Source organism: Cinclus cinclus, chromosome 8 (assembly GCF_963662255.1).
Source record: "Cinclus cinclus chromosome 8, bCinCin1.1, whole genome shotgun sequence".
In the NCBI taxonomy this organism is placed as follows: domain Eukaryota; kingdom Metazoa; phylum Chordata; class Aves; order Passeriformes; family Cinclidae; genus Cinclus; species Cinclus cinclus.
The window spans coordinates 8,910,242-8,923,411 of NC_085053.1; the positions used below are offsets into that span (position 1 = coordinate 8,910,242).

The 13,170-nt window shown below is 38.1% G+C and overlaps 1 protein-coding gene across 1 annotated transcript in view; it reads left to right on the forward strand.

Moving 5' to 3' along the window:
* Positions 1–12,774, forward strand: part of NEK7 (NIMA related kinase 7) — a 51,378-nt gene extending 38,604 nt beyond the window's left edge. Inside the window, exons 7-9 of the mRNA XM_062497277.1 lie at positions 1,806–1,900; positions 6,306–6,419; positions 12,664–12,774. Coding sequence (XP_062353261.1) covers positions 1,806–1,900; positions 6,306–6,419; positions 12,664–12,774 — 320 coding nt within the window. The remainder of the gene's footprint in view (positions 1–1,805; positions 1,901–6,305; positions 6,420–12,663) is intronic.
* Positions 12,775–13,170: the final 396 nt, after the last annotated feature.

Below are 13,170 nucleotides of genomic sequence, written 5' to 3' on the forward strand. Positions count from 1 at the left end.
AGAAAAGACCATTCTGTGTTGTGGCATCCTATGACAGTAAATGTCTCTCCCACAGTACTCCCTTGAGTTGCCTTTCCCCAGCCTTTCTCCTTTTGGGCTGTTAGCATTCACAGCCTCAGTTCAGAGCTGTGCTGAGGGACAGGGGCTGTGGCACTCTCTGCTTTCCCAGAGCTGGAAGTCTTCCCAGAATGTTTAGGGACCAGATCCATTGAAGGATACCACATGGGGACCTCTGTCTTTGCCTGTCTGCTACAGAAGCAGTTTATATGGGTTATTGTTTGCCAAGGAACAGATCAGGTGAAATTCTAGGATACCTGTAGCAAAGTTCTGGGTTTCCCTATCTTGAGCTGGGCCCTTCAAGTAGGAAAGTCCTCTCTACTCCCAAAGAATGTATAACATAGCTTGACATGCAGCATTTTTAAAGGTAGGGCACGTTGACAAAACCCTTAACTTTTGGAAAATATTAGAGTAAAATTAACTGTTTGATTACTTAAAGCTATTGAACCTGATTATTCATATGTGGAAGTACTTACATATTCATTGTATCTCTGTTTCCAGTATTCATACAGAGATCATTTCTGAATTAGCCTCATCTATTCAGAAGAGCAGAAGTGAAACCAGATCCTTGTGTTACAATAACATGTGAGGTTCATACCACAAAGTACAAACATGAGAAATTGCTGATTTTAATCACTGATGGTGTTGCAAGATGTTTGGTTTCAAAATAAAATCAGCTTGAATTCACAGAAGTCAGCTGGTTTTCATCATCAGGCTTCAGTGCTTAAGAAAATATTCAAACAAAATTGAAATAAAAATCTGTGCTTTTTATTTGCTGTTAGTCATTTTGGGGGGATACAGGGTGAAAGTTCAGAAACAATGCACTAAAATTGCTACTACCATTATTTTCCATAACTTGTCATTGCGCTGTCATACGTGAAGCCATCACTCAGCTACTTCTTTGTAATGACACTTTTTATACATCTAAAAGGTCTCTCAGTATTTTTCTCTTCCAAGTAACTTGTGATGCAGATGGGCAGGGTTTGATTAAAATCAAGGGGAGACATGTTTCAGAGTATCCAATATAAATTTACTCTGGGACTGTCCCAATAAATGTTGCTTTTCAAGAGCAGGCATTTCCAGAGCCCACAAGTCTGAGTCAGGATTAAGCTGGGACAGGCGCAGGTTTGGGAGCTGAGAAGTGGAATTTATTCCTACAGCTGATGGCTGAGTCACCCATGGGAACATCAGCTTCTGCTGGGCTGACTGCTTTTCCTGCCCTTATCTCTGAAGGTCCTGAATCTCAGGCTCAGTTTTAATTACAGCTATTCAAAATAGCTGAGTTTTTTTAGTTTCAAAACCAGCTTTTTCAGATTTATATATGCTCAAAGGAAGAACCGAACTTATGAAATGAAAAACAAAATTCAGTCTGTGGAGGAGAATTTCTAGCTGTTACTTCTAAGCACAGTGTTAACATTTTGGAAAACGAGTAGGGATGTGTGTGTGTAGTACCTTCCCTTGGTTCTGTTCAGGAGAAACAAATTATTTAGAGGTTCTTTAAAAGCAAAATTTAGAAGTATTCTACAACTGCATAGCTCTTGTAATGAGGCATGAGCAGTGAAAAAAAAGCTGCACTGGATGAAATAGATACCTAATTAATGTATTTCTGTCAAACTGAAGTGTCCTAAGTAGGAGTTGAAGTTTTAAGTGTAGAAAAATGAGAAAGATGAAAAATATTCTTCTACTGTAATTTTACTACCGCATAACAACAGAAATTTTCATTCAAAAATACTTGTGGTTTTTTGCAGTTGGTACACCTTATTATATGTCTCCAGAGAGAATACATGAAAATGGTTACAACTTCAAGTCTGACATCTGGTCTCTAGGCTGTCTGCTGTATGAGGTAATAGTGATATATACAGTGAACTTAATAACACTCTTGAACTTTCCCCTTCCCCTGCCCCCCTCCCCTTACATAACTTCAGTATGTGAAATACTTTTATTTATGTTTTACTTGAAATTGCCTTTAACTGGGCTTGCTACAAAGATTTTACAGCAATTTCTTGAAGATGGGACATGACTGAAGGATTAATAAATGAATAATAGCAAGTACATATAAAATTGTTCTAGGTTTCATGGCCTATGCTGGTTTTATGATTTTGTTAATAAATGCATTGAGAAGTAGTAGGACTGATTTGAATATGAAAGTAGTGCTTTTAAAAACTGCAATATAGTTATTTTAATACAAATTTCTTATTTTTATAAATAAACCTAATTAAAATTATGAAAAATGTTTACTGTACTTAGTGCTACTAGCTTGGATGACTTCTCAGTTTAATAACTTCTGCTGCACACACATGAAATTTTTATGTTCTTCTCCTGTGATGGTTAAACTGCAGTTGTGTGCTCTCTCTGTTGGTACAGTTGAGATTGGTAGGTGACACGTAATTTTAAATAATACTATGTTTTGAGAAAATAAAGGTACAGGGCCCATTGAAATGGAGGCAAGTGAAGGTGTGAAGAACAGGTAGGCTTCTAAAACAAATTTGTCTTCCAAGTCCTTTGCATGTAATTTCTTGATTAGAAGAACAAACAGTTGTGTTGAACAATGCTGGGAAAAAAAAAAGTTTCCATCAGCAATGGCAGTGAAGTCTCCCCAGTCATGTTCCAGGTAGAAACCAATATGCTCAAGTCACTTTTTGTTTACCTACAAGCCACCTGCCTCAGTGGGTCGGCAGAACTCATTTAACATATACTCAGCAATATCAGCACCTCCTTGTTTATTTTAGGATTTTGTAGAAGGCATTGGCAGCCTGTTGAGGTTGGATGTTTACTGCTAGGTGAATCATCTCCAGTAATATTTGTTTGCTTTCTCTCACTGACATGTTGCTTTGAATATTAAAAGGACAGATAGCTGTTTTGCAAATCTACAGTTTACAGATGTGTGTATAGCTTGAAATTTAAATTGCTTTAAATCTTGGGGATCATTCAAGGAAGTAAGTCCAGCTGATAGCAAGTATTCAGAAGTTTGAATCCTGAACTAAAACCTAATCCTGTATTGGGATTCCTCAGTACTGACCATGGCAGCTGCCTTGAATTTCAGTGCTCTGCTTTACACACTTGTGCAAGCCCTAATGTAGCATAAAGGTAGATGAGCATTTTTCAGTATTTTGATTTCTTTGCCCCTCATTGGTTTGCTTGAGGATTTTTTTAAATCTGGAAACAAACAAATAAAACCTTTGAATTACTATTATATAAAATCACCACAGTTTAAGGTTCATTTCTCTTTTATGCTATATGAAATTAAATTGCTGGATATAAATTAGTAGTGCTTTTCCAAAGATATTTTTTGAAGCTTGCTGCTTTAATGCTGGTAGAGTATATTAAATACCTATGTGAATATTACATTTTTCTTTGGTGTGGTAGGTAATCCCAAAATACTTAAATAACTCAGTTCTGTTGATTAACTCAGCATCTTGAAATGCCATTCTCCTTTGATTTCTTTTAGAGATTTTACCAGGATGCTATTTAAGCTGATATGGGGTAGTATTTGTTTTCCTTATTGCAAGAAAAAATAATTCTTAGGACCCTTGTTGTTGATATATAGCTCCAGCATTGGGCATTGTCTTCAACTGTAGCTTTTAATTTCTTTTAGAAGTGCATTTAGTTGATTCTGCAACGTACCAGATATTTGTGATGGGTTTTCTTGTTTTGTTTTGATTATCTTGAGCATTTATCTGTAATTTTGAAATTTCAGGTATAGGAAATTCAAAATACATGCTCAGCATTCTTCTCACTTAATATTTTTTCTTAATTACTGCGGAATGGTTACTTAAAGTTCTTCAAGACACGTGTGGACTAATGGAGGGTGTTTTTTAGTCTGCAGTTTTGTGCTGAGTGTCTTTCTGTGATTTGCCAATCGCCTGCATTTTAGCATGTTCAATTATGTTGATTTCATGGTGATGTGTTTTCATATGTACTCTGGATTGTCTCCAGCTTAACTGGAGAAAATCTGTGGCAAGTTTATCACATCTCAGGAAATGCTTAATTGCTGCTGAACTCTTCAGTTATGTTTTAATTTAGGTTTAAACTAACTTGTTTTTAACAATTATTATTTCTAGCATGTATAACGATCTATTATTCAATGCTAACTGTGTGGCCAATAAGGTTTTGCAGAAGTATGTTTTAAAGTCTGAATGTTTTAGAGCTCCAGGTATTTCTGAAACCTTAGAAACACTACCAGTAGAGTTTTAATTGATATGCAACAAAGTAGACTTTACTAATTAAAATCAAGATGCTGTGCTTTTGCTACATGGACCTTTACATGGAAAAGTAGGTCTTACACATTTCCTTTTATTGTTCATCGTAGCAATTGCATCCTTACAGGGTTGTAGGTTGGTGGCTTACAGTTCAAAAAAAAAAAAAAAAGAAAAAAAAAAGAGAGAGAGCGAGTTGCCACCAGCCCTGAAGACAGACAGTGGGCTTTCGTCCCTCAGACACCCCCAGAATACTAATCAGCAAAGTCAGACCCTGGAGGTCAGGGAGCAAGTCAATCATTCTAGCGATCGTCTCAGTGTGGAGGATCAAATTAGCCTGAAAAATTCAGCTGCTGGGAGGAGAGGGCGAGCAGCTGTCAGGGGCAGCAGCGAGATGCACTAATGAACCAGATGAATAGTGCAAAAGCTTGAAAATAAAAACAGGACAGTTGACATTTTTCATCTGTCAAAGCAGGAGATGCATGAAAATATAGTATTCCTGTTTTAACTCCTTAGGGGACATTCAGAATTTTTTTTAACACTCGGCAGCATTCAAACAAAAGTACTTTTTAATGAACACCTAGAGTATGAAAATGATTATCTGTGCATTTATTTAGAATTTCTGCATGCGTACAGACCCTGCAGTTGATTTTTTTTTTCCTTTCCTTTTTGGTCTTCAGCTTGCATTTTTAACATTCTTTTTAAGGTAAGAGACAATGTCATGTAAATACAAAAATCAACATGATTTTAGTAATGCAGATTGGGAGGAATATAGGATGGAACTGCAGCATGATTCTTGTTTTGGGGGCTTTAAATTTTTTTTATTCTTTCTTGAAGGTAACATGAAAAGTACTGAACTATTTGAGAGCGAATTAATGAGAGATAAAATAAATGGAAGGGAATTTTGGTAATTCTTTTCATACATTTCCCGTGGTGATATTAATGCTTAGGCATGAAAGAGTTAAACTGCTATCTGGAAGACCACAAGACAGATGAGAGCCATTTTCAGCTTGTCCTGTCCCTGCTGAAGCTCACTGAGTAGCACAGCATGGACTAGCGTGTTTCACACACACTCTGCCTGTCTGGGGAATGTACACATTGTCCTTCCAAAATCAAACTTATTAGCACATGTAGAAAAGGGTGACTGACTTTGGGGCAGCTCTGCACTCAGAGCAGCATTTGTGCTGCTGCAGTTAAAAGATTCCTTAGGCTCTGAACAGAATGGAGAGATTTTAAATGAATTTTAAAATTTCTAATCCAGCTAGCCATAGCATTTGTTTCCATCTCAAATGTCAAGTTGTGGCGTTGTCTGGAAATAAAGGGTAGGTTTATTACTGCTGGTTTTAAGCTGAACGAGTTTATAAGTGCTCTGCAACAGATTTTCGTGGTTTTGTATTGTAATTGTAAATTATTGCTGTAGGTGCTAGTTCTTTGCTTCTGATGGAAGCTTGGGGATATTTTTTTTTTTAAGTATTTTTGAATAACATCCTCAATTACAAAATTTTTGGGTCTGAGATTTGGATAGATGGAACTTTTTCTTGCTTTCAAACCCCCAATTACATTGAAGTCTAATGTCATGGCTGTGGAAGGTTAAGAAATCTGCTACCATTATCTAGTGTTACCTGCACAATGCATTGCTTTAGGCTAGATGATGTTTTCCTGGAAGTTACATGTTTTCTTATGAAAGGTCTTCTGAGGAAAAGTACAGGTTTGTATGATTTTGGCGCCCTTATGGTGCAATGACCCTCCCAACTCTCAGCAATATCATAAAATACTGATTTTCCCCTCACAGTCTATTAATAACACCCTAATGGTGTGCAAGGATTGTGCACTGTAAGGATTGTGCCAGCTATGGTTGTATGACATAGGACAGTACATACAGGGGTTACAGGAATAGTTTTGGAACTTCTGTTATCATCACTGCAAGGCTCCCTCTAAGCAGAGTATTGAGAGTCATTAAGAATCGCTTTTGATTTGTTACTATTACAGGTTTTATGACAAAATAGCTTTACTTAAAAACGCAGAAGAAAACTGTGCATTTTCTTTAAACAGATGGCTGCACTGCAGAGTCCCTTTTATGGTGATAAAATGAACTTGTACTCTCTGTGCAAGAAGATAGAACAGTGTGACTACCCACCTCTCCCTTCAGATCACTATTCAGAGGAAGTAAGTAATTTTCCTTTTCATGGGCTGGATCCCCAGTTTATATAAGCTGGCACGCTTCCAGGAAAGTAAATGAACTTGTGTGATTTTATGTTATTTGCGGATTATGCCTATAAGTGTTTGCTTGTTGAACTCACTCAAATGTTCCTGTCAAAACAAGTCTCTCATGATTTATATTTGAGGGTATTAATGATGGAAACATCACACTGTTAGATTCTTAATTTCATTGGGCTTCCTTGCAAGTATGACAAAATGCTTTCCCAGAATGCACAATGATATGTTCCACATGCCGGGATGGGATAGAGTCTTGCATCTATAGGGTGTTTTTCTAAAAGCATAACTACTCATGTTTATGTTGCACAGTAAATTAGTACACTGGCCCTGTTCCTCTGGGGGCCTGCATTAAAACAGATATAATGTAACTCAGTAGTTAAAACGAATTGTTCAGGTCCTATTTGTCTTCATTGCAAAATTGGGATGTGCCGTTCAGTACAGTTGAACGGCAGTTCTTTGGCAAAGAGTGGTTCTTGACAAGACTAAGAGTAAATTTCAGAGAAATACAGGCAGACATAACATAATTTAATTTGAACAATATACTGCAAATCTCAACAGTGTTTGTTTTAAGCTGAGAACTAGCAGTTCTTACTGTCATTAATGCATTTAAGGGTTAGTACTTGCTTTCATAAGCTCTAACAGGAAAAGAAACAAAACAAAATAAATATTTTTATTAGTGTAACAGAATGGAAAAATATAAACGCTTGCTTGTTAATGTTCTGAGATGCCAGTTGTGAAATACTTACCCACTTTGAAAAGAACAGGGCAAACTGATAGAAGCTGTAAACCAAAGAACAGGTATTAGTAACCAATTCTAATTGAATTCAGACTACATGAATTAAAGATTACTTTGAAAGCACAAATAAACACAAGCACTGAAATACTTTTAATAAACATACAGCATTATACAATTTCATTTATAGAGTAGGGGTTGTAATTCTGAACCTTAAATTTTCTTGCATTCACAGACAGTGATTGGACTATTAATAAAAGATTACTGCTCAATGTTTTGTTTTGTATTTATAGTGACAATTTTTTCCCTTTTATGAAACAAACTGGACTTAAAAAAAGATAACTTGGTGACGTTAAAAAGGATGGAATGATGATCTATTGTGTAATTTATACACTCGAGCTCTTTGTGGGTTTGCCAATTAGTCATTTTACCTTGGCCATTTTTAATTATTTTTTGCTGTAGAGTCTAAATATGGCAGTTCATATAACCAACTTCAGAACTGGAGGCCTAGAAATACAGTAGGGTGTGAACAATAATGCAAAATGATAGCGAGAATGTCAGGGGCCGTTCTTTGTTGTGTCATTCATGCTGTCTTCCTTTTTCCATGAAGCACATGAATATTTCACATATCTGCATCCTCATCCTCTATTCTTCTTGACTAATTTTCAGACTGTCTGAATTTGCATTTCACATGGTAGCTGATTAGGAGATGCCGAATGCAGCAGCGAAACCTCAGCAGGCGGTTTCCATGGTGACCTTCAGCAGGATTTTAATGATGATACCACTAGTGGTTCGTTGAAGTTGGCCTGCCTGCAAGGCTACTTCACTGCAGCTAAGTGTGAAGTTGGAGATGTGGATTCCCAGCCAAGGGGCAAATATCAAAGTCTGGCCCAGATAGGTCTTAGAGTTTGGGTGGGGAGAGAGATTCCAGCTTTTCCTTATATCTGTATAGGTTTTTGTCTTGCGAACACATGCAAAGCACGATGTGTTACTTTCTATTAATTTCAAAGCAGACATGTATTTCTGCACCTTGGATAAGCCAGTAATCTGCAAAATGCATGTAAGTTATTCTTAAAGATAATGAGAGAATCAGAGCTATTACAGGTATTAAGATAGGTAAGAAAACAATTTCTCAAAAGAAGCCATCAGTTATAGAAACTGCAGTGGGAATATTTTTTATGTTCTTCTGTTTGTCTTCACTGAGGTATGTGGAAAACATGCATTTATTACTTATTGCACCAAAATAAACCATTTCTAGCTTGTATGAAAAATATTGTGCTGGCATGAACTGTAAAAAGAGAAACAAGTATTATCTGTCATATTAGACTACTGTCCTAAATGTTTCACCTCTGCTGGAAATATAGATGTCAAACCTTTAGCCAGGTCGGAAGGATACATTGGGAGCAGTAAAGATCAGGGATCACTGAACAGTAAAACCCACTTAATTTTTTTATGAAAAATAATTTTCTGAAATAAAAACTTCACTGAGTGTTGATCTCTGCATCCTCTAATATAGGAGTATAAATACTTTCATTATGAAATATATGACTAGTGCTTTTCCAAGAAACTTCTTGTAAGTAAATTTTAGAGAGTTTTAAGGTGTGACATTTTTGCTGAGTTTTGAAACCTCTGTAAAGTAACATGTTAGTAATTGTGTCACATCTGTGTCATCAGAGAACAGTGTGACAGAAAGATGCACCTTTAGATGGACAGATGGGTAATGTTTTTAAAAACCTTTGATTAGAAATCCTAATAGTCTGAGATGCATTTTCACAAACTATTGCTTCAGCGGTAGACACAAGCCAAGATTTTCTAATGTGTGATACATCTTTAGATATCTCAATTTTTTAATATCCCTTTAAAACATCTGGTATTCAGAGTCAGTACTCAGCATTTACTGAAAGCTGTTCTGCTTTAGGGAATTCAAAGCTGGGGCTCCCTTGCCACCTCCAATCAATACTCTTAAAATCTTGTCAGCTATTATTAGTATCATATTGCTTTCATGATGAAGTTTTAAAATCTTCCCTTTGATTGAGGTGCATTTCTTCTAAAGTCCATTGCCCACCTCCTACCCAGATGTGAAAGCAGAAGGAGCCAGCAGATCCACAGTGGTAGTGTTAGCTGCCAGCAGGTCTTGAGAAAAGCACTCAGAAAATGCTTCAAGAAGGTTTTATTCAGAGTAAGAATGGTTGTGTGTGCAGTTTTTTTATCCAAACTTCCCTCTATGAAAATATTTCTGTTTCAGCTGGCTAACAGTGCAAAGTACTTGCCTGTCATATTTCTGTCTTTCCCCCCTCCTTCTGACTTGAGTGATAATTATTTATTTCATAGCTGAAAAACCTGCTAAAGTTAAAGAAAGTGTGTCCCACTGCTCCAGTGTCAGGCTAAGCTCCAGGCTAAAGACAGTCACTGTGCTAAGTGCACCGAGGAGGTTAAGAACAATAAGCAGACAAAGAAGTTTCCAGCTTGGGGATGCAACAGGAGGTCCCTTTGGCTCAGTCTGCTCTGCCTCTTGGCCAGTCTGTGCCAGGTAGTAAAAAATTACTTCCATCTCTAATGATAGTCTGATTTTAGACTCCCAGTGCCTCTTCCCATGACACTGGTGAGCTTTTCTGATACACTGGAAATTTTATTAGTACTAGAGGGGCTGACAGATGGATTTCAGGTTTCTTGAAATGGATATTCCTGTAGGTGTAAAAGATCAGTGCTGTAACCAGGTATTAGCATCTAGTGTGGTCCCAGTTTCAGTCCTGAAAGACTCTGTTCCCATGTAACTTTCCATCCTGTATAGCAGAATTAATTCACCTTCTTCCAAGGGTTTGTTGTTCAGCTACAAGGCTCAAAAGAGCTCAAGGATTTTGAAATTTCTCAGGAATCTGCACTATTGTTGTGCAGTGTCCCAGGCATGCTCAGCTCAGCGTTCCTGCCCTACCAGTGAGACTCTGGACCTGCCAAGGGAAGAGATCCTGCAGTAATTGCAGTGACTGCCATTTAAAGAGGTCTGTGTCAAGGCTTCTGAAGTCCTCGACAGGTAAATTTCTTGAAGATCTATTTCTGCTGTTCTGTAAACAGTAAAGTATTAATGAACAGCTAGTAAAAACAGGAGAGAGAACACTCTTCCCTCTCTGATGCTGGCTTTGTGGGTTTCAACCCTTCAAGATCCTTTATGAAGACTATTCACTGTATGCAGTTCTGTTGAACAGGTGAAAGTCTTCACAGAGAAAGAGAAGTGTGTATATTCAGGATTAGATGTATTTTGCAGATAAATTACACCCGTATTTTCCTCACGAAATGTTTGCTTATTGACTCTAATTTCAGGCTTGATGGTGTTGGGTGTTCTTCAGTCTTTCCTGTTTTCTCTGCAGGCTGTCTGAGGTGTTGCATGGCAAACTCCTCATCTCTGCTTATACTCTGCCTCCTGCTTACCCTGTGTCCCACCTGCTACTTCTTCAGGAGATTGTTTGGCTTGCATGTTTGTATTACATGCTGGCAATTATTATTTCTTACAGTAGCTAATGATTTCCAGCATTCTGTTCTTCAAATGTTTGGGAGTTATTGCAGGCTAATAGTTTTTATTGCCACTGGCATTGTATTTTATTTATTGACTGCCAGAAGCAATATGATGGCTCTTATAACTCCATTAGTCAGAATATACTTAATGTATCTAAAATTCAAATAGCAAGTCTATTACAGATTATTTTGATTTTATATATTTCTTTTCAATCCAGTAATCTGACCATTATTTTCAGAATTATCTCACTTTTAAATATTGAGCTCTTCTTGCTAAAGAATGGGATGGCTAATGGCATCCTTTTTATACTGTTGAATATAAAACATTATGTACATTATGTACAATTTATCTGCAGGAGCTAATGGATAAAGCTTTGTATAGTAGGATGCAGTGCTTCTTCCTTAATTTCAGGAACCTATTCCTATGCATTTAAATTAATCTTTGGAAAAGTGATAGAAATATAATTATAATTTAAAAACCTTCTTGTTCCTTTTCTAAAAAGCAGAAAAGAAGCTCTCTGATGGCATGTTTAAAGAGGCAGCCTATGTTACTTTTGAATAATGAGGGTGATGAGGTCGCTCTGTGTTAGTTGCATTAATTGCAGATTTTTTTCAATAATCCTACCTAGTTGTAGTGGCTGGGAGACCAAACCAAATGTGATATATTGTCATGAAGACTGGATCACAATGTATTTGTTGGAGTGTCCTCCCCCTCCCTCCCTACCTGTCCTCAGTCCTATAAGGAGGTCTAGGTGGATTTGGCAAAACTACTTAAAAGTATAAAGGAAGATTTTCAGAGTTGGGTGTTTTTGCAAAGCATTGTGAACATTTCAGTAAGTCAGTATGAGGGAGGTGTGTTCCACATTGAAAATTGCTTAGGAGATGCACACAGTTTAAAATACATGCCCTATCAGAAGGTTGTCCATACAATATATTAAATTCTAATGTCATAAATTCTTAGGCATATCAGTGGAGGGAGAAAAGCCTGCAAATGTCCTGACAGTTTGTGAAGGCAGTGATAAGTGTGCAGGCGCTGTGGAAGCTCTTTTGGGTTGCTTATGCTGAATGTGGCCATTAAAAACACCCAGTGGGTTATGGTGTTTCTGGAAACCTGGGATTTTTTGGTCATAGTGATTTGTTTATTCCCAGATAGAGGCTGTTGTGAATATTTGTTAATTATGTGCTTCCTTTACATAAAGAACACTTTACAATGTAATCCTGAGGAATACATATTGGAATGTAGGCCATAGCTTATTTATTTCAGTATCCTGTCTTCACCAGTGGACAAGTGTAGTAATAGGGCCAGCATAATGTGGTACTTGCCCAAAATATTTTCCCAGCTTCCAGTTTTAAGTTCAGATATTTCCTCAAGGGCGGTACAGCAGGTAGCACTCAGTGGTTTTAATTTGATCAGTGGCTGAATGAATGTGTATATTGGTAGCTCCTGGCAGCAGGAGGTTCTGGGGGTTAGCTGTGTGTTTAGATGGAGCACCACTGCCTGTCTGTTGGGCCCTGTCAGGCAGAAATGCCATTTATTGTTGGCTGCATGGGGATGGAATGAACAGAGCAGCCCTCGTTTGCCTTCGCTCTGTGCTCCTTCCGGTCTTCTGGGCTTTGCAGGCACAGCCCTCCAGAAGCGCAGGGAATTTTCTATAAACTGAGGGACTGGACTAAATGCACGTCTTAAGTCGTACGTTGAAAGGATTAGAACTTAAATTGGTTCATCAGTTTCTCTGGACAGCAGTGCAGGATGTAGAAGCCAGGGGAGCGTGTTGCGTAGGTGCTCGCACGAGGCTGCGTGCGGCGTGTTAGCGGAGGGAGGGCTGCCGTGCGCTTGTGCAGAACCGCCCTTTGCCTAATTTTTGCCGGTTGTATTAATTTGAATTTGATAATGCACCAATCCTGCTTGTAAGAAGGCCAACGCTGCTGTCGTGTTCTCTCCCCCGGTAGCTGCGACAGTTAGTTAATATGTGCATCAACCCGGATCCGGAGAAGCGCCCAGACATCGCCTACGTGTACGATGTAGCGAAGCGCATGCACGCGCACACCGCCAGCAGCTGAGCCGCCCGGGCGAGGAGCGCCGGCGACCAAGGGCTTGGAATAAATCATCCCGCCCCTCCGCCTGTTACGCTCGTGGCATGATTTGAAGCTTACTGTTGTGCTTTGAATTGCAAGCCAATTTATGTACGAGCTTTGTTGTTTTCTGTTTATTTCTGGGGTTTGTATTTTTTTTACTAACTTGCAGTTGTACAACAGGTTTAAATATGTAAAGCGTGATTTTAAGACGCCGTGAACCACTGTTTCCATGTTAGTGGGTTCCGTAACAACAAAATTGTGTTCGGTTGGGCCTCAGTTCTAAAACACAGTTGCACTTTTGCACATGATACAGATATTAGGCTTATTATCAAGAAGCAAAATGTCTGAATCTCTCACCTTTTTAGTAATTTATGGAAAGTA